A 21507-nucleotide genomic window follows, 5' to 3' on the forward strand; every position below is an offset into this window, starting at 1 on the left:
TTACTTCTCTTTCATCACATTTTCATTGTACATTAAACACCGACGGCTTTTCACACTTACGACCATTGCAGCCCCCCCCCTATGGTCAAACGATAGAATTTGGGTGGAGGTCTTCTAGTCCAACCCCCTACTCTGGCAGGAAACCCGACACCATTTCCGACAAGCGGCTGCCCACTCTCCTCTTAAAAACCACCAGTGAGGCACCCACAAGTTCTGGTGGCAAGTGGTTCCACAGGTTAATTGTCCTCACTGTCAAAGAAATTCGTCCTTATTTCCAGGCTGCTTCTCTCCTTTAGTAGTTTCCACCCGTTGCTTCTGGTGCTTTGGAGGGTAGGTCGACCCCCTCCTCTCTGTGGCAGCCCCTCAGATATTGGGACCCTGCTCTCATGCCTCCCCTGGTGCTTCTCTTCTCTAGACCGGCCACCCTTCTTCCCATGACGGTTGCAATAACTGGGGCGGGATGGAGGGATGGATGGATGGCCAGTGGAGATGAAAGCGGGTTTGCACAATTCCAGCTGCAATCCAGCAGATTAGGCTCCCGTGCATGGACTGGCTTTCTTTGCGATGGCCCCCGGGGGCCCCTCCAGGCCTTTGCAGGGTGCAAACGGGACGCCTGCACGCTCCGCCGCGAAGAGCCGCGCTTCCACCGCGCGCAATCCAGTGTCTTTCCGCGGCACGAACTGCGCAGGCGCCCGGCGCGTCCCTCCCCCCCCGCTCGTCTCGCGCCCGAAGTCCCGGGCATGGCGAAAAGGAGCGCATGCGCGGCGTCACTCTCAGCGGGGCTTTTTTTTACCGACTTTCTCCGCACGCGCGGCGCGCCTGCGCAGACGGCCTCAGCAACGCTGAGGCGGCGGCGGTTCCCTCTGAGGCGGCCGGTGGCGGTGCCGCGACTCGGGCGACGCGAGGCCTCCGTGGGCGGTCGGGTAAAGGGAGCCCGGGAGCAGAGAAGAGGTGGGCCCTGCGGTCGGTCCCCGCCTTCCTACCTCGTCTCCCCCAGGCCATCGAGGGCGGAGGGCGGCGGGGGCAGCAAGGCCGCAAAATGGCGGCTGGGGAGGGGGGGAGGAGGCGCGGGAGGCCTCCCTGGCAGGGCCGCCCGGCTCGGTTTTGGTTCCCCCCCTTAACTCCCCCCCCCCCGATGCCCGAGGCGGTGCCAGGCGCTGCAGGCCCCGTCAGTCCCCCCTTTGTTCCTCTGAGTGGCCTGTCCCGTTTTTTAAACCTTATTTATTTTATTAGATTTCTTTTACCACATTTATTTATTTATTACGTTCATTTATTACGTTTTTTACATTTTATTACATACATTTATTACATTTATTACATTCATTTACTATATTTATTACATTGCATTTTATTACATTTATTTTTTACATTTATTTGCAGCCCATTTTCCTCTCAAAAAAGAGCCTTGGGACCTTCGGTGCAAAAGACAGGATTAATTAATTAATTAATTATTTATTTATTTATTTATTTATTTATTTATTTATTTGAGGGGATGTCCTGGGTTCTGCCCCAGGACATCCCCCCTCCCCCCCCCCGAAAAAAAGCCTGCCCCTTTTCATATTTGGGACCCACCTTCCTCCCCCCCAAGACAAAAGAGGGGCAGGGGGTGTTCCCTGACAAGACAAGAGGAGGAGAAGGTCTCTCCCCCCCCCCTGCACTCCCCCCCCCCCATGCTTAGATTCCTCCACCCATGTAGTTCTTAGGCTGTGCTCATAACAGGGGTTAAGCTGAGTGGGGAATTCTGGGAGTTGAAGTCCACAGATCTTAAAAGTGCCCCAGGTGGACACCCTTGGTTCATTCGTGTTCTCTTTCTCTCTCTCTCTCTCTCTCTCTCTCTCTCTCACACACACACACACACACACACACACACACACACACACAGAGCTGCCTTGTGGCTGATACAGCTTTATTTCCCTCCTTGCATTATAGTTTCTGTCCTGGCCCTCCCCACTTTTTCCACCTTTGATTTGCACCCACATTTTTAAAAAAACACATCAATACAACGTCTTCCAGGCATGCTCCATTATCCAGGATGGTATAAAGACTCCTGCCTTGGGTAAAGGGTTGGACTAGAAAACCTCCAAGGTTCTCTTTCAGCCCTATAATTAATTCTATGAAGGTACATTTTTCTCTTTGTGGCTCAATAACTGCATTAGGATTCTTCCTATCCATACATCAGCCCAGGATTTGTCTTCCTTTCACAATTTGCTCCTGGGCTCTTTTTTCTGGTTAGGCAGGGTATGCAGGTGATTTTGGGCAAATACCAACTGAGCAATGCAAAGCAGTCTGTGGCTGCCAAGAGCTAGGCACCGTTTGTTATGGTTAATAACAGAATAAAAGTTGGAAGGGGCAGTGGAGGTCTTCTAGTCCAATGCTCTGTTCAAGCAAGACACCCTATACTATTGCAGACAAATGGTTGTCCAGTCTCTTAATCAATCTCTTCTGCTAAGGGGTATAATTCTACTTGCCGCTTCTGCTTGGGGAATTAAAAATAGGGGCGGAAATTCTCTGTGCCGGACCTGACCACTGGTCTGAGTTTCACAGATAGGTCTTGTTCTGATTCTGTAGCTAAAAGCACACTAGTAACTGTGAGCCAGGACATATTTGGAGGTATGGCAATAGGATGCAGCATTCTTGAGAATTCTGTAATTCTCCCACTGCAAAGCTCGGTTAAGGTGTCAGAAGTCTGAAGCAACACAGTCAAAGCCTTTTTTCCTCATTAGGTAGAACTTGCTGAACCCTTTGTTCATGGAGTTTCTGTAGAACCAGCTAAGAACTTATTCCAATTTGTTTAAAGACTTGTGTAAAGAAGACAACTAATATCTTTGGATCTCTATCACCCACACATTATTGAACATTTTGATTCATAACAAAGTTGCTTGTTGCTTGTTTTCTTCCCCTTTCCTGTTGCTTTTTAGCTAAGCTGGTTATGAAATGCATCAAAATTGCAGAATGTTCTTGCACAAGTAATGTTCCTCTACTTTTTGAGAATTTTTATTTTGCAGAGCTGAACTCAAACAAACACTGAACACAAGCACCTGACATTGCTGCCTGTTGCAGAAGGAAAAGATTGGGGGGGAGGGCAGGGGGGAGGCAGGGCAAAGTTGGTTTGGCTTGTAAGAATGTAAATCCTGATAAGGTTTGCAAATAGATCTGAATGAAGCTCTGTGGCTTAAAAAAAAACCCACAGCTTGATAGTTAGCCAGAGTTGAATTCTATGAGCAAATGAATTGCATTTAGAGACGATTACTCTAAATGCTCCGTGTGTTTTGTGGGGTGGTGATGGGATCTGTATTGAAAGGGAAGAAGAGGGGCTGGAGCTCGCAGAAAGCGAAATGGCCTACTGTCAATCCCTTAGAAGGAGTTTGGGTCTTGGCACTAGGTGCGCAATCTTGGGAAAACACACGTTTGATTCAAAGATAGACCAAGACTTTGACGTGAATAGCCCAAGTCCTTTCAAATTTTTGTCCTGCCCCACATCCTTGCTGCATTCTTAAGGCAGCATGGAAGTCTCAAAATAGAGCTGCCAGTATACTGTACCTCTGGGGCAAAATACCGCTGCCATCTTGCAATAATTGTATTGGTGTCAAACACCGAAGCTGACATTTAAGGCTCTGAATGTTTTGCAGCAGTTAGGTTATTTAAAGCACTGAATGCATCTGTATAAATCCTCCTGTGCTTTTGAGTGTGGAGCATTTAGACCAGAGGTGGGGCTGGAATGAGCCCAGGCCTTTGGAACTGCTCCCCAAGCAGGATTGTTGACTGAGGATGAGGATTTTTTTTTCTTAGTCTTTTTTTAATGTTATGATTTTGTGCTCAATGTGATCTTGTTGGGGTTTTTTTCCCCAAGTTGTAGCCCTGTTGCTAACTTTGTTTCACACAACGAATGTTTGTTCGGTTTATAATCTGCTTGACAAGTGCAGTAAAACCTCAATGCTCTGGACCTCAGATGAAGTAGAGAAGATTTACTTTGCACTTTGGGCAAAAATCTGTAGTTTCCAAAGCAGTCCGGACAAGCAACTGCCAAAGAGCCACCAGAAAGCAGCCCAACCAAAGAATCTTGTAAGAGCACTCTCACCCACACAGACAAGCAAGTCACCAGAATATAAACTGACAGCAAACAGCACTCCTCACTAACACTGATTCTGTTACCTAGTTAGGGTAATGAAATGTCTGCAAGAAAAGAAGCTCAGAGGCACCAAGGACCCCTCATTTCAACCCTGAGCTACAAATATTCTCCTTTATTGGCAGTCCAGACCATTGACCTAATTTATGCAGGTTGTGGACACTGGTATAGAGGACAGATTAAATCAATTACATGCATTCAGATTTCATGGCCTCGGTCTTCTTGCCTCGGTCTGTTAAATTGAGAGAGTACCCTGTTTGTACCCAGAGCAGGCCACGATTACATTGTATTGTAATTAGTTATATAAATGAAGAGTAAGACTGAACAAAGGTCCCACAGATAGTCTTCTAAAGAGCAGTGATCTGCTTAGCTGTGGCTTTCTGGAGAGAGCAGGAATCATGTTGCCTGCCTTTGTCTTGGCCATTTCAAGTTCACAAGAACCAGGGTTACTCGTGAGTCATGGCCCACCAGCATAACTTTGGCTGAGCTGGTGTCTTCAGTTTAGTTGCTGCCATATGTCTTTCAGCTGGAAGCATAGCAGCGACTGTTCAGGGCTGATCAGAGAGTCCAGAAACCAGCGAATAAAAGGAAGCTGGTCCCCCAGAATGGTGGTGGTGGTTGTTTTTTTAGCATTATTTCAAAATGGAGGAAGAAAGCCCCCTCCCTAATGCTGCTGAGGCATCATGGAAAAAGTTGGCCATTGTGGTGGTTGCTGGAGGGGGTGGGGGGGGGCAAAGCATGCCAGAATAGAAGACACATAAATGAAAACATACCCTTCGTTTTCTTTCCTTGCTGTGTCCACTTTCAATATATTGCTGTATTTTTTCATTTCGGTACAAAATGCAGTATGACAAAAGGAAAGTAACTCTCGTGAAATATTTTCTTTTTTACAATGCCCGCCAGGTAATTAATAACATGATTGAACGATAGTTCTGTGCTTAGTGTTGCTTGAATATCACTGCTATCATGCCGGAGGTACAGTTAATGCTACGTGTATTGTTAGTGGATATCTACTGAATTCTGTATGTATAATTTTCCAGTAAATGCAAGGAATTGAAGGTTCAATTATATGCACGCTTTTGTATTACAAATTTTTTTCTAATGACATTGTAAATAAAATGTTCTATATATTCAGAAAGAATATAATAAAATCACCAAAGTTGCAACGTTTGAACCTCTTATTCAGTTGAGTTGAATATGAACATTTTTAGGCTGTACACTTCGTATTAGCTGGTTTATTTATTATATGTCTCCCATTTTATTACCCAAAGCGACTCTGGGTGGCTGCAATGTGTGATTGGTTTTGGCTTAGCTAGTCATGTGAATTCAACCCCTGTGCTTTATCCCACAAATTTTGTTTCTGTCATGTGTGAACCCAGCTTTAGACTTTTTAAGTACATAGTGCAGAAGTAAAGCGAACAATCGGAAATTGCTAAAAGCAGCCACTTTGCCGAATGAATAATATATATTTTTAAAGGAAACAAAGTTTCCCAACAATATGCTTAAAAGCAGTAAAACCGCTTTAAGAAGTACATTAAACAAATACATGTAATTAACTTTTGTGTGTTTTAACTTTCAGCTTTATGGTGTTCTTGGAAAATGTTGCACCTCTTGTGAATTCTCTGAACCTTGGCATTGTCAGCCCCTTTCTGTTGGGCCTGCCTCCTTTACAGTTGGCTCAGATTAAGACCCAGTTGGCTCTTCATCAGTTGAACTTGGTTGCTTCCAACTATTCTGTAGCCTCCTCTCCTTTGTTAAATGAGGCGTTCCTGAAACTAGCCATGTTTAACCCTAGAGGAAACATGCCGCCAAGGCCGAGGGGACCTAGCATGCCTGATCCAATCCCGCGTGGGCCTTTTCACAGGCCGGGACCTGGACCAGGTGGTCTTCAGAGGCAGCTCCCGCCTAATTCTGATGGAATGCCCCAAAGGTTCATGGGATCAGACATGAGGGCAGGATTTCCAAGGCCAAACATTCAGGTGCCTCCACACAGAATGGACCCAAGACAAGCGGCAGAGAGAATGAATATGGAGCAGCAGCAACAACAACATCAGCAGCAGCAGCAGCAGCAGAAGATGGAAGGATGTGGTTCTCATTGGGACAATCCGTTTCCTCCTGGAAATAATAGCCAGAGTCAGCCCATCCCAGGAAGGATGACAGACTATTCCCCAACTGTGCAAAGCCGGTATACCAACGAGAGCGCCTCAAGTATCTTGGCGAGCTTTGGATTGTCCAACGAAGACCTGGAAGAACTTAGCCGTTATCCAGACGATCAGCTGACCCCCGAAAATATGCCTTTGATTTTAAGGGACATCCGTATGAGGAAAATGGCTCATCAGATGCCAAGTTTGCCTCATCAGAGCAGCGAAAAGGAGAACTTCCGCAGCGAGGATGGCCGCGGCTCCATGGTCAAGAGCAAAGTCATTGATTATGGGCACGAGAGCAAATACAGGTACGATGAAGGACCGTTGGAGGTGAAGGTCTACGGTTCGGAGGGGCCTCCTAAGGACACCCTGAAAGGGTTCCAGTCCCAGCAGACCCCGCCAGCCGGCATAACCAGCAAACAGATGAATGCCGTGGAGGAATTAATCCGCCAGATGGGGTTCCAAAGAAGCACACCAAGCACCCAGTCTTTTTTCCCCATGGACTCGCCAAACAAGATGTCTGGATTGTGTGCCCCTTCCACAGGAACTGGGGTAGCTCCGGCAGTCCAGCCCATCATGCCGCCTGTGGGGCCGCCCCTACCTCGGCCTGCCATGCCACCTGTTCGGCAAGCTTTGCCTCCCCCGTCTGTAGCTCGGCCCATGATGTCACCTATGAACCAGGCGCCGCCTCCTCCCCCTCCTCCTTTTGCACCTGAAATGCTTGGGGGTATGAACCGGCGTGAGAGGATTCATGAGGAGTCCAGACCGAGCCCTAGTGCTCCCCCTGAACCGGCTCCTGCCCATAAACCTTTCCGGAAAGAGATTGATGGGCCTATAAAGTCTCCATTTGGGGTCGTGAAGGCCTCTTGGCTTCCGGTTTTTTCCAAGATGGATGCCCAGAAAATGAAGAGGCTGCCCACTCCGTCAATGATGAATGATTATTATGCTGCGTCTCCGAGAATATTTCCACATATGTGTTCCCTATGTAATGTAGAATGTAGACATTTGAAGGTGAGTCAAATCCCCCGCCCCAGTCAGATTACATAATTTATACAGAATATATTATCTCTGTGTTGGAGGCCAGTTTATGGATATTTGTACAATATTATGCATTTTATTATTTTTAAAATGTCCGCAAGTTAGGATAAGTATCTGATTCAAATGTCTTTCAATTACTGTCTGTTCCTAAAAAAGAGCAGCAGCGATAGTTAGACATTTAACTAGCTTTGTCCAAACTTAGATTGCATACCCACCCACCCCCCGCCGGTCTTATTCATCACACTGCTTCACCCTTTTAAGCCGTACAAGATTTAAATACAAAATAGTACTTCCCAGGCGAATGCTTCTACTTTAAGAGCGTAAACTTGGAGAGGATAGCAGCTGAAATCCAACACATTTTAGATTATCTGGAGTCTGGAGAATGATGACTTAGAGCTAACTTGTTTTAGGAATTTGAAGTTTTACTCCACCAGGTTAAATCCAGAGCATCTTGGTCACACCTGGAATCTGTTCAGATTTGGCAGGTCCTGATTTGTCTATTCTCTGATTTCAGTAATTTTGCATATGCCTCTGAAATGTTCTGGACCAATCTCGGAGACTTTTTAGTACAGCAGTGAGAAACTCATTGATCACAATTTGTACAGAAATGTTATCTTCCTATGTTTGTTTGCTTACTGTGTCATCTGTTAAGCAAATTATTTTCAATGTACCCAATAATCCCCATATGAAAATCTCTGGTAGGTGCTGTGTAGGGTTCCGGAAATCACACGCCATTGAAAAAGAACAAAATAGCCGGAGGATATATAGATGAAGGCAGCCCAAGGGAAAGTTCAGACACACGGACCTCTGTAGCTTAGGAAAATGGCAGTTGTGGGTTAAGGTTTTTAACATTTAGCCACTGATCTTAACACATAATAAAATATCATTCCAGGAGGCCCTGTCTAGTATCTCCTTCCAACATAGCTACATTCCCCCCCCCCCCTTAAAGCACTATTAAGGCTCAATGTTTTTCATTTCTTGACAGTTCAAGGGGTGGATAAAACAGGAACTAAAGAGCATCATTGCAGATATTTTTAGAATGTATTTTTGGCACATGACCATAACAAAACAAAATGTAATATTGTCGTTCTTTAGATAAAGTAGGAGAAATCCAAATAGTTCTAGTTTTTCTTTCAAAATTTGTGTTTTCAGCCTCTTTATAATAGCATTAGCACCTAGACTTATATACCGCTTCACAGTGCTTTACAGTCCTTTCTAAGCAGTTTTCAGAGTCAGCATCTTGTCCCCCCAACAATCTGGATCCTTATTTTACTGACCTCGGAATGATGAAAGGATGAGTCAAATAATTGTTAAAATAGATTTGATAGACATAGTCACTAGTTCTTATTTTGTCTTTAATTTGTACATACATGCAGGCATATAAAGTTGAGTATCTTGGCAGCCTAGGATGGTCATTTACATCAGTCAGAGTGCCAGATGCATTCCAAAATGTTAAACATTATCAGATATTCAAATCCTAAACTGTAGGATTGAAGTACAATGTATTTTATAGTGTCGGGCTGGGCTCAGATAATCTGAAGTAAATTGACTGGGTTCAGTGGTTTAATAATGTGCTTACATTTGTCAGTGAAGTTCAGGGTTAATGCTCAGTTCTTCCACAAGCATGGATTTTACAAGACGGACCCCATTGCTAATTCGAAAGTACAAAGCTTTCAAAAATTTTGGGAATAAACCAGGTGCAGCTCCGATGTAGGTTTCCTTGGAGCTCATTGAGTTGGGATAGGTCAGCTTTGTGTATTAAAGTGGCCTGTTGTTCTTGTTGGTCTTAAACACAGCTAATGGATCCCAAGTTCCTTTCTACATGTTTTGTTTAGTCTCCGTGCCAACCAAAATGGCAATATAAATTTACTGGTTTTATTTTGGCTCTCCCACATTCAGGTATAAGCTGCTGCTTATCTTAAGAGGGTGTATGTCTCATTTATTTAAAAGAGGTAGCCCATGAAGCATGTTTTTGAGGTGTTTTTTTTCCCCAAAAAATGATGCTCATAATAAACACCATTTGTGTAGGAGATGCCACTTGAAATAGGATGTCCTGTGTGATCCCAGAAAGGAAATGCCATAGTTCTGGGGAAATCAGAAAGGAGGACTTTGTCTGGAGCTTTTTGACACAAACCTAGTGATTTGGATGAATTGATAATAATTGATTATAGTCATGATGGGACATGGAAACTAATGTTTCCTGGGGCTTCACAGATCAAGGTAGGGTGCTCCTACTAGCCCCAAAGACATCAATTTGTTCGAAATGCCACATTTTCCCCACTTTTCCAATCATCCTGTAGTTCTGTTTGAGCCATGAAGCCCTAGGCGTTGCTGCTCCTATCCAAAGGACCAGAATTCATCCTGAGGAAAGCAGTGCCTGTTCTCCCTCTCTTCCTCCCTCCCTCCCTCCCTCCCCCTGGCAATTGCAGTGTTTCTATTAATACATTGATTTCTTTTGAGCCTGCATAAAATTGCAGGTTATGTATTTGCCAAACCACCAGGGTTCTTTCCTGTGCTGCATGTGGCTGAGCTGTGATCTGCTTGGCAGGCTGAGATCAGCAGGGAATGGGTTTTCCAACATGGGTATCTTTGCCTCCCCACCTTCACAAAAGAAATGAGAGAATTCCTGAATTTTTAGAGTCACGGGGTTGCTTTGATGATAGTTGGTGGAGGGAGGTGAACAAATCTATCCCTTTTATCTTCTTGGAACGAAGGTGGGGTGTAAAGGTATTAATTGGTAATTAATTATCCCAGTCCATAGTTTAATCCTGACTCCTGGCTGCTTGTTCTCTATAGGATTGGCTTCAGCATCAGAATTCTTCCACACACCTTGAAAGCTGCCGCCAGCTACGCCAACAGTAAGAGTTTTTATTTGATTTCTCTACATTGTGGGTCCCCATCTTTTTCAACACGAACGCTTCAATTAATACTTGAATTAAGCAAACCATAATTTATGTAATGAAACTTTTATATCACTGCTCCTGCTCTATTTTTGAATGAAATCCATCGGACATTGCAGCATGATCCCTCTGAAAGGGTTTGTTCCATTCTTTGTGCAGTTGTGTTATGTGATCAATGGGACATTATGACCCCGAGCAAGGAAGATTCCCCTACAGTCCCTGGGATAATTCATGGTCATAGGAAAATGGGAGAAGTCAGAGTAGGATCCTTTTCAAAGTGTAGCCAACACGTAGATCAGTCAGGGGTTCATGGGCAGGCCAGATGCTTATGTCAGTAGAAAACTATTGTGAACTGAAATCAAACCTTGCAAAATGCGGATCTGTGGGTTTTGCCAAAATACTGACCTGTAACTGTAGGACCAGTAGGAAGGAATGAGTTCGAATTCTCAACTTAATATTGAAGAGTTGTATAGTTGCAGCTTTCTGAAGCTCAGCACGCATGCAGTGAGAACATTGTAGGAAACACAGCTAGGCAGACAGTGAAAATGGGGACAGTACTCAAACTGGGTTCAAGGTAATACGTTTTAAGGAAAAGAATATAAAAGCTTCCAGGATTCTTGTATTAATAGTTTTATTTTTGAAATAGATATCCTGACTGGAATCCAGAATCCCATTCATCAACAAAAAGGTAGCTTACGTGATGTTTTCTTGGGATGTGATGGTGTTTGTTTGTTTGTTTGTTTGTTTGGAAAATTTATATTGGCCGTCTACTCACTCACAGGCAACTCAAGGCTATTGCTTAATCCCAAAGACATTTTAGTGAATTAACGGCATATTAATGAAAAGAATAATTAAAAAAATCATAGTGGTTGCATGGCAGTTGTAACCAGAAAAGGTTGCCAAAGTGCACCTCCTTTCCCAGCGGTGCTACCGTGCCCCGGCAAAGGCCTCTTTTTGTGCTCCACGCAGAGCCTCTGCCTGCCAAACAGGACCTCCTTTTGCAAAAGAAAGAGCTGGCTAGGAAGTGGCTTTCCTGAGGGCACAACTGGGGCCTTTCCCCCCCCCCCCCCATGCCTACCTTGAAAAACGGAGGTCCTGGTTGGCAGGATTAAGACCAGTTGGCTGGGGTGCGAGAGAAGCCTTGGTGGCACACAGGTGCAAAAGAAGGCAGCATGAGACAGGCCCCAGGTGGTACAATAGTGGCATGCAGTACAGCGGGCTGGGTGGTGGGTGAGGCTGGATGATGGGGGCAACCGGGGGCAGTGGGTAGGTGGGTGACTAAAAGATGGTAGTAGATGCAGGGGGGGGGAGGGCAGGGCAGGGTGCTGAACTTTGTTCACATAAACAACATGGGCTGTGCCAACAGCCAGAACTTTGAGCTGTTGATCATAAGGCCCTTGATTAGGGAACTGGAGGCTAAAACATACGAACGGTTGCAGGAATTGGGTTTGCCCAGTCTAGAGAAAAGAAGGACTAGGGTGACACGACAGGAGTCTTCCAGTATTTGAGGGGTTGCCACATAGAAGAGGGGCTCAACCTATTCTCTAAAGCATCTGAAGGCAGGATAAGAAGCAACGGATGGAAACTAATCAAGGAGAGAAGCAACCTGGAATTAAGGAGAAACTTCATGACAGTGAGGACAATAAAACAGTGGAACAGCTTGCCACCAGAGGTTGTGGGTACTTCATCACTGGGGGTTTTTAGGAAGAGGTTGGACAGCTGTTTGACTGAGATGGTATAGGGTTTCCTGCCTGAGCAGAGGGTTGGACTAGAAGACCTCCAAGGTCCCTCTGTTTTGTTATTCAGCACTGACATAATTTCAAGTGGTCGTTGAACGAATAGGTGTTAAGTGAGGACTCCCTGTATTAGGGTAGTTTCACGTTAAACCAAAACCATCAGGTGATGTATATCATTCTTTGTCCCTAGACGAGAGAGCGACAGAAATGAAAACAACACACCCAGGCGGCGTTCTGCCAGTATTAGCCCCAGGCGGTCGAGACGCTCCAGTTCTGGGCATGCCAGACGTCGAACTCGGTCCCGATCCAGGAGTCCCAGGCACAGGCCAAGCAGGCAAAGAAGTCGAAGTCCACGGCCACTGCCTAATTTCAGACACAGGTCAAGGTCTCCATGGCGACCTTATAATCCCATTTCGTCATTCCAAAGGTCTTCCAGCAGAGAGAGAGGGTCCAGACGATATATCCGCTCTCCAGGTAAGGTGGTGGTTTATAGAGGCTTGCTGGCCTTCAGCCAGCCAAATGTATCCCCTTTTAAATTGGACTAAAGGCAGCACTCATCTTAAGAGAAAGTATTTCTCTTGCATGAGAAATGAGAAAATCTCATTTTCATCGCAAACTTTTAGAGCATTTCATTTTTTAAAAAAACCTACTTTACATACTAAAACAGCGTGTCAACTTTCAAAAGGACTGGCTAAGGCATTCCCCCCCTCCCCCCTTTCTTAGTTGCCACATAGATTGGGGGCAGGGGGAGGATAGGAGGTTTGGAATGCTGTTCTATGATATAGACATAACACAGGCTGGTAGAGCCAAGGTCATCTCAAGAAGAGATGAAGAGCCGGCCAATTTCTCAGTTGGGCAATGTGATCTGTGACACTCTTTTAATTCTACTGAACCAAGGGAAATATTTAAGAGTGGGGTTCACATTTGAATGTGCCGATATGATATACCCAATAAAGAGAATCTTTGAGAAGAGGTCCAGTCTCAGAGTTCTGACTTGGTTGGGATCATGACTTGGAACCATGACAGTAAATGGAAGTAGACACACAAGAAGTTGAAATCCCTCAAAATTTTCTCAACAATTTGGGCATGGGCCAAGGAGGAAACGGAGTTAGCTTTTGCCTTATGCACCTCTTTGTTGGCTTACTGCAATAAGCTGTATGTGGGGCTCTTGTTGCTCTCTTGGGTTTGGTTGCTCCTTGCAGAGGTTTCATGACCCAACCAAGGAACATCATCAGTAGCTTCACCGTTCATCAGTGGCACTCATGACGTTCCCTGGTTGAGTCATGAAACGTCTGCAAGAAAACAACCGAGCTGAGAGAGCACCAAGGGCCTCTCATTTCAACGTGAGTTACAAATACTCTCATCCATTGGTAAACTACATAGAGCTTCTCTTGAAGATCATCTGGAAGCTACATGGGAGTCCACAAAGGCAGGGGGGTGGGTACTCCCCCCTTACTTCATCAGCTGCACTGGCTCCCAGTAGGCTGCTGGGTTGCTCCTCTGTCCTGGTCCTATTAGATCTCTGAGCGGCTTTTGATACCATCGACCATGGTATCATGCTGCAACGGTTGAGGGGGTTAGGAATAGGGGGCACTGCGTCCTGCGGTGACTCTCCTCCTTCCTCTCCGACCGTTCACAGTTTGTGTTGGCAGGGGGGTAGAGGTCGAGCTCAAGGCGCCTTGTATGTGGGGTGCCGCAAGGGTCGGTCCTCTCGCCCCTTCTGTTCAACATTTATGTGAAGCCGCTGGGTGAGATCATCCGTGGTTTTGGGGTGAGAGTCCATCAGTATGCTGATGACACTCAGCTGTACATCTCCACCCCAGACCACCCCAACGATGCCCTTGATGTGATGTCTCGCTGCCTGGAGGCCGTGCGGGTCTGGATGGGGAGGAACAGGCTCAGACTCAACCCTTCCAAGACCGAGTGGCTGTGGCTTCCGGCGCCCCGATATAGTCAGCAGGTGCCATCGCTGACTATTGGAGATGAATCTCTGCTCTCTCCCCCCCCCCCCACAAAGAGGGCTCGCAATCTGGGTGTCCTCCTGGACGCACGGCTGTCTTTAGAAGAGCATATGACGGCCCTGGCCAGGGGGGCTTTCTATCAGGTTCGCCTGATTCGCCAGTTGCAGCCCTTTCTGGACCGGGACGCCTTGCACACGGTCACTCACGCCCTTGTCACCTCCTGGCTGGACTACTGAAATGCTCTCTACATGGGGCTCCTCTTGAAGAGCACTCGGAGGCTCCAACTGGTCCAGAATGCGGCCGCGAGGGTAATTATGGATGCAACTCGTGCCCACGTGACACCCCTCCTGCGCGAGCTGCACTGGCTCCCAGTGGTCTGGGTGCGATTTAAGGTGCTGGTCCCCACCTTTAAAGCGCTCCACGGCATAGGACCTGGGTACCGACCGACTTCTGCCACCAATAGCCTCCCACCGGCCAGTCCGCTCCCACAGAGAGGGTCTCCTCAGGGTGCCATCAGCCAAGTTATGTCGGCTGGCGACACCCAGGGGGAGGAGGGCCTTCTCTGTGGGAGCCCCTGCCCTGTGGAATGAACTGCCCCCGGAAATGCGTAAGATCTCCAACCTCCGTGTATTTCGCTGTGCCCTCAAGACCCTGCTGTTCCCCCAGGCCGGGCTATCAATGTAATATTTTAAATTGGGGTATTTTAAATTTTCTGGGGTTTTAAATTGAGCCGAATTTATTTAATAATTTTTAATTTTTAATTGATGTGTTTTTAAATAGGCTGTACACCGCCCTGAGTCCTTCGGGAGAAGGGCAGTATAGAAATTTATTTATTTATTTATTTATTTATTTATTTATTTATTTATTTATTTATTTATTTATTTATTTATTTATTTTACTAAGCACACTGCTGGTTATGCGCTGGCTGGGGAATACTGGGAATTAAAGTCCACGGGTCTTAAAGTTGCCTTGATTGGACAGCCCTGGGCCACGTTATGTGTGGGACTGTCTGTCTCCTCTTACATCCTCCCTTCGCACACATTTTTTCCAGATTGGGCATGATTTTTCCAGACCCTTCCCAGTGACTCCTTCTCAAGAGAGTAGGGATTTGCAGGTCCGTCCGTCCCCTCCATCTTCAATACAATTTATCTTCATTCCAAAAACATTTTGTTCCCTCATTGTTTTAAAATCATTGTTTAGATTATTTCCCTGTTATTTCATTGCCTGTGTTCCTAAAAATTTTGGGGACCCCTTGTTTGGTCTCAAATGAGGTCCCCCAGCCTTTAAAACAAACAAAACAAGGCCGAAGAATCAGTTGAAAAGCCTCATGCTGTCTTTCTTTTCTTCCCCAGATAAGGCCTTGGAAGCGGTGATGAAATGTTTGGGACCTCGCATTGTTGAACACATTCACAAACAAGCCTTCGGCCAGGGCTTTTCAGGAGGGAGAAGAGCATCGCCTGATTTTGAGGATGGGAAGTCCGGAAATCCTAGAATTTCCCCAAAACCGTCCAAGAGAGAAGGACATTCCCGACACAGCTCCTCCGAAAGTAAAACTAAGGTTCCTGAGGCTCCTAGCAAAGAAGAGGCCGCAGCTGAGGGGAAATCTAAGAAACCGCCTTTGGCCGCGCCAGTGAGTGAAGCAGATGCTCTGGCCAATAAGGTGGGTTATCTGCATTTGGTTACGTTGTTTAGTCTTCGTGGGACAGTCCCGTCCCATTCGTATTAGTGGCACCTTTTAAGCCACACAGTCCTTTCAGCAGTTCCAAGAAGGCTCCACACCCATTTGCACCACTCAGGTGACCCCTGAGGACACAGGTAAACCTCCAGGTGCCCTCAACGGCTCTCTCAAAGGATTCCAATGACCAGCTCCGTCTGCAAGGAGCATCAATCCTTCCCTTCCCCACCATCCAGTCAGAGTTGAAGAAGCTTCTTGGATGAGAAGCGAAACGTCCAGTTGCCTCTTGGAAAAAGCACCTTTGGGATAAATATATCAGTATTGTCTGAGGTTCTTTCAGTGGATTTTTAGAAAATAGGCTTTGTACATTTTAACCACGGTTGTCCTGCTATTGGTTCTTTTAAGTTGGCTATAACTGCTTCGTTTTTTAAAAAATTGTGTTTCATGGTATTTGTATACAAGAGATTAAATGTGAGAAATCATGTAAATTTACTAAAAAAAAATTATTTGCAGTTTTGGAGTAAACCCAGGAGTTTGGGGACTATTCTTCAAATATCTGACTTGCCAGAAGATGTTTTTACAGATCAAGACATTAAGAAAGTAGTCCAGCCTTTTGGAAAAGTTAGTGACATCTTAGTTGACCGTTGTAAACATGAGGTAAGCAGCTTCTTACATTTCTAATATATTTAAATTTGCTGAAATGCACTTTTTTTTTCCAAAGATACATCAGGGTGGATATGTTTCAATGGTTATATTACCACAGGAAAATTCAAGATTATTTGTATTTGTTGAATGCATACATAGCAAATGTAGGCTGTTCACTTTCAGGATAAACAGTTCTATACAAAAATACAAAAAAGAGGTAAGAAATAAGCAAAACAATTGAAAATACAAAAGCAAGGACAGTCCTAGACCTGATGATGTGACCTAGCTGGGTAATGAAATGTCTGCAAGAGAACAGCCAAGCTCAGAGAGCATCAAAGACCCCATAATTGTTACTTTTTTAGTTGTTCTTGTTACAACTTCAATATCTTAGATACTAGTTTTATATGTTCTTGCATTTTTTTTGATAAATAATTCCCATTTTGACTTTAATGTTTGTATACTGCATTTTAATTATTGCTAGTCATTTCTGTTCCTTGAATAGGAAGCTAGCATGTCGTTGAAATAAAACATGAGTAGGATCTTAAATAAGAAACTTTCTGTTTTCTTTAGGCTTATCTTGAAATGAACTACAAGGAAGCAGTAATAGCAGCTGTCAAATTCAATGAAACCTCTCCTGTCCTCATTAATGGCAAGCGGGTGAAGATAAGCGTGGCAGAAAAACCCAAAGCGGCTTCTACTCAGGTAAGCAGAGATCTGTTGTGAAAAGGAAAGTTTTGTGGTTTTGTTCAAAATATTTCTACATTGTCTTGAATTGTGCTTTAATAACAAGGCAATTTGGACAGGCCTCCAGATTTCATAGTCCCTCCTGTTGCTGCAATGGGAAAGGTCATGTCACTTTTTTTTAATGCTGCTGTAACGCCAAATAGTCACTAAATGAACGGTTGTAAGTCGAAGGCAACCTGCACCAAGAATGAATTTAGTGAAATCTTGCTTGGCTGTTCCCTTGTTCCTCCTTCCCTTTTCAGGGTCTTCCCATTTAAAAACATGCAAAAGCTTACATTTGTAGTGCATTTTCCTGCCATGGAATTGCTGATGCTTTTGCTCTGGCACACTGTTCACATCCTGTCTGTATTTACTGCAAGCTTTATGCATTTCCCACTTGAAGGGGTTGGTTCCTTTGGCTGCAATAGAACTCAAACGGGCCATTCGGTAAGCGAGGACATAAAACTGATAGGGGCAAGGTGTCAAATCCGGTGGCTTTTGTTACTCGGAACAAACCAGAACTGGAAAGCCTGCCCGTTTGTGGTTTCCAATACATGATTGGAAAGGGGATCAATAGGTAATCAGAATGCCAGATCCCTCATCAGGATAAACATCCCACAGCAGTGCTGGGTTACTTAGCTTAGCTTTGTACAGGTAGTCGACTTTAAACCCATTCCTTTTGTGATTGTTTGAAATTACAACGGCACTGAAAAAAGGGACTTACGACCTTTTTTCACACTTATGACCATTGCAGCATCTCTGTGGACACTTGATTAAAATTCAGAAACATTTCATTTTCATTTCATTTTATTAAATTTGTATACCGCCCTACTCCCGAAGGACTCAGGGCGGTGAACAGCCATAAAATAAAACATGTGGATACAAAATTTAAAATAGAGATAAAACTGATTAAATAAATTTGGCTGAGACATTTTAAAACCCCAATAAATTAAAACCAAATTTAAAATTCCATTTAAAAAGAGGAAAAGTTTAGGTCAGGCCAGCTTGATGGAATAAAAACGTCTTAAGCGCGCGACGGAAGGTACGCAGATCCGGAATCCTCCGTATCTCCGGGGGGAGCTCGTTCCAGATCGTAGGTGCCCCCACAGAGAAGGCCCTCCCCCTGGGGGCCGCCAGTCGACATTGTTTGGCGACGGCACCCGGAGGAGCCCCTCTCTATGGGAGCGTACTGGTCGGTGGGAGGCTATTGGTGGCAGCAGGCGGTCCCGTAAATGCTTGGCAACTGACTTGGCAACTGACTCATATTTGTGACGGTTTCAGTGTCCCAGGGTCACGTAATCTCCTTTTGCGACCTTCTGACAAGCAAAGTCAGTGAGGAAGCCAGATTCACTTAACAACCGTGTTACTAATTTAACAACTGCAGTGATTCACTTAACAAATGTGGCAAGAGAAGTCATAAAATGGGGCAAAACTCACTCAACTGTCTTCCTTAACAGTAGAAATGTTGGGCTCAGTTGTGTTTGTAAGTCAAGGACTATGGGTATAGAGCAGGGATGAGCAGCTATGGCCTCTTTAACAACCTGTGGACTTCAACTCCCAGAATTCCTGAACCAGCATGAAAGTCCACAGGTCATCAAGGGGCCATAGTTGCCTAGCCCTGGAATAGAGATACTTTGATTGGCTTAGCTGTCAAAAACCCAAGAGTTGCTTTGTGATTTCCTACGGAATGGATGAATAGGTGAGATACTTTTTTGTGTTCTTTTGGCAGAAATCAAGGGGCACCTTCTCAAAATACTACATTATTAAATTCAAAACAAGCAGCTGCATATATTTTTTTTGCAGAGCCTAAACCGTCACTTCCTTTTATTTTCAGAGCAAAGGAAACGAGAAGAAAGTTGCTCAGAATACCAAGGATTCTGCCCCGAATAATAAGTAAGACCATTAGTTACTCTGGACTCCCAGATGCTCCCGGTCGGCTTTTTGACGTGAGCTTCCAGGAGGGTGGATGGAAATGAATTCAACCGTTATTTTCTTCTTTTTAGGAAAGAGCAAATTATATCTGTGGTGAAAAAAGTTACTTCGCTGTCTTCTGCCTGTGAGTTTTTCATTTTTTAAGCTAGTCTCTCTCTGTGTGTGTGTGCCTGCGAAATTAGAGATGGGCGTCTGATGTTTTTTAAACCCAAACCAAGCAATCTGGTGACGAGGGGCTGCTTGGAAATGGGCTGAAACCAAAGGGGGCTGCATAGAGATGGGTAGGAGCTGTTCTTGGGGAGGCCAATCCTGCAGAGTGGTGACATGCAATTAGTGCTAGAGGATAAGACTGGGCAACATTTGCCACTCTGTATTGTGAGGGTGGAGGTTTATTCTCTGAGCTTGTGGGTTGGTCGCCGAATGTCTCGTTACCAGGCTAGGTAACATCTTCAGCGGAGTTTAGGGAAATGTCAGTGTTGGTATTCTTCTTAATAACCTACACCCTCATCCTACACCCGAGCTACAGATATTCACCACTATTGCAAATATGCAGAAGTGCTTGGTTTTGCTGATGTTTGATTATTTGGTGATCGGTCAGAAGGGATTGTCCTGAAGAAAACCATAGATTCATAGGGCTGAAGGGACCTTGGGGGTCTTCTGGTTCATAAGGCAGGAGACCTTATACCACGGGCGTCAAACTCGCGACTCCTGGGCCGGATGCATCATGCGCTGGCCTCGCCCCTGCCCGGTTTAGCGAAGGGGACAAAAGTCCTGATACGTCATGTGACGACACCATGACGACGCGAGTTTGACACCCCTGCCTTATACCCATCCTGGACAAATGGTTGTCTGGTCTCTTCTTGAAAACCTTGAGCAACGGAGCACCCACAACTCCAGGAGGCAGCCGGCTTCATTGATTAATTGTTCTCACTGTCAGGAAATCCCTCCTTAGCTCCAGGGTGCATCTCCCTCTGAGCAGCATAATATATTTTTATGTTGGATATTTTAATCTTATCAGACCATGCATCCATCAATAAATGTTCAATGCAAGCTTTTTCAAACATGTCAACTTTAAAATGCATGGACTTCAGTTAAAGTTTTTTAACTGAATCTTAAAAGTTGCCAAGTATGAAAAACAGTGCTGATTTAATGTCATTGTCCCAAGAATCTTTGTAACCATAACAACCAGTGCTTTATCTGACTGTAGCTAAAACTGATACCAAGAAACCTGGAAAAGTTGTCAAAAGCGGGGAGACCAAGGTAGCCACAAAAGCCAAGAAAACTACAGATGGCAAGAAACCCAGCCCTGTAAAAGAGAACGATGCGGCTGACCCGGCATCCTTGGAAGAGGGGAAAAATCCTCCCAAGATGAAAAAAACTGCCGACTCCTCCAAATCCCTTGACCCCAAGGCCAAAGAGCCTCTGAAGACCAAGAAGGCCGCAGAACCCAAGGACAAAGAAGGGCTGAAGACCAAGAAGGAATGCAAAGCAAAGGAACCTTTGAAGGCCAAGAAGGCCACGGATGCCAAGGCCAAAGAATCTCTGAAGGCCAAGAAGGTCGTAGAAAACAAGAAAGCCGGAGAATCCAAGGCCAAGAAGGCTGCGGAGCCCAAGAAAGTGGGGGAGTCAGATGCCAAAGAACCCCTCAAGGCCAAGAAAGTAGCCGAATCCAAGGAGTCTCCCAAGGAGCAGAATGCTGGGGAACCCAGCCAAGCCGGAGAATCTCAGGACAAGGAAGCCAGCAAACCAGCAGACGCTCCAGGTATCCTTTCCTCAGAAATGCGTAAGATCACCGACCTCCGTGTGTTTCGCTGTGCCCTCAAGACCCTGCTGTTCCACCAGGCCGGGCTATCAATGTAATGATTTTAAATTGGGTGTTTTAAATTTTTGGGGTTTTAAATCTGAGCCGAAATTATTTAATAATTTTAATTATTTTTAATTGATGGTCTGTCTTTGTGCTTTTAATAGGCTGTACACCGCCCTGAATCCTTCGGGAGAAGGGCGGTATAGAAATAAAATTATTTATTTATTATTTATTTATTTAACTGGGAGCTTCCTTGGGCTGGTCCTCCCAGAGCTTCAGAGCTGCTCCCTCTGTCCCCCTCGGCAGGGGGTGTTGTCACTCTAGGCCCCTGCAAGGGTGGGCGGGGCGTCAGCAACATTCCCTATGAGACACACAGACGTTCCCACCCACTTTTTTTGGGGGGGCGGGGAGTGCATCTTATAGTGCGAAAAATGTGGTAAATTTTAAAAATCTGATTTTTTAAAAAAAATCATTCATATTTATTCACCCTGAGCAAATAAGAATGAGTTCCCGCTTCCCCAAAGGAACCTGGATTCTTGATAGTGCTCTCTCTCTCTTCGACCAGTAAGAATTGTTTAATTTTTTAAAAAACATTTCTTTTTAAAAAATTACAGATAAGTCAGAAGCTGTTGAGAGTCCTGAAGCAGTTGAATCTTCCGGCAAGGTAACCTCCTCTCCTCCTTCTTCAAAGTCCCACCAAAGCTGGGAGACCCGGCATTCCTTCCTTGCAGCCAACCCATTCTCCTCTCCAGACTCGGGAGGGGGGGGGACGGGGATGGGGGGACACCTTTACAGCTGTTTGCAGCAGTCACCTGACCATGAT

General features: G+C 45.2%; 1 protein-coding gene across 2 annotated transcripts in view; it reads left to right on the forward strand.

Annotated features, from left to right (window-relative positions):
* Positions 1-757: 757 nt before the first annotated feature.
* Positions 758-21507, forward strand: part of ZNF638 (zinc finger protein 638) — a 41545-nt gene continuing 20795 nt past the window's right edge. For both annotated transcript variants that reach the window (XM_070948952.1, XM_070948953.1), the window contains exons 1-12: positions 758-951; positions 5706-7281; positions 10105-10166; positions 10855-10896; positions 12135-12418; positions 15258-15565; positions 16094-16237; positions 16796-16927; positions 18783-18841; positions 18952-19004; positions 20088-20642; positions 21299-21348. In XM_070948952.1, the coding sequence (XP_070805053.1) occupies positions 758-951; positions 5706-7281; positions 10105-10166; positions 10855-10896; positions 12135-12418; positions 15258-15565; positions 16094-16237; positions 16796-16927; positions 18783-18841; positions 18952-19004; positions 20088-20642; positions 21299-21348 (3459 nt within the window). The remainder of the gene's footprint in view (positions 952-5705; positions 7282-10104; positions 10167-10854; positions 10897-12134; positions 12419-15257; positions 15566-16093; positions 16238-16795; positions 16928-18782; positions 18842-18951; positions 19005-20087; positions 20643-21298; positions 21349-21507) is intronic.

Source organism: Pituophis catenifer, unplaced genomic scaffold (genome assembly GCF_029215685.1).
Source record: "Pituophis catenifer annectens isolate HBS135680 unplaced genomic scaffold, rPitCat1.0.hap2 SCAF_8, whole genome shotgun sequence".
Classification (NCBI taxonomy): Eukaryota; Metazoa; Chordata; class Lepidosauria; order Squamata; family Colubridae; genus Pituophis; species Pituophis catenifer.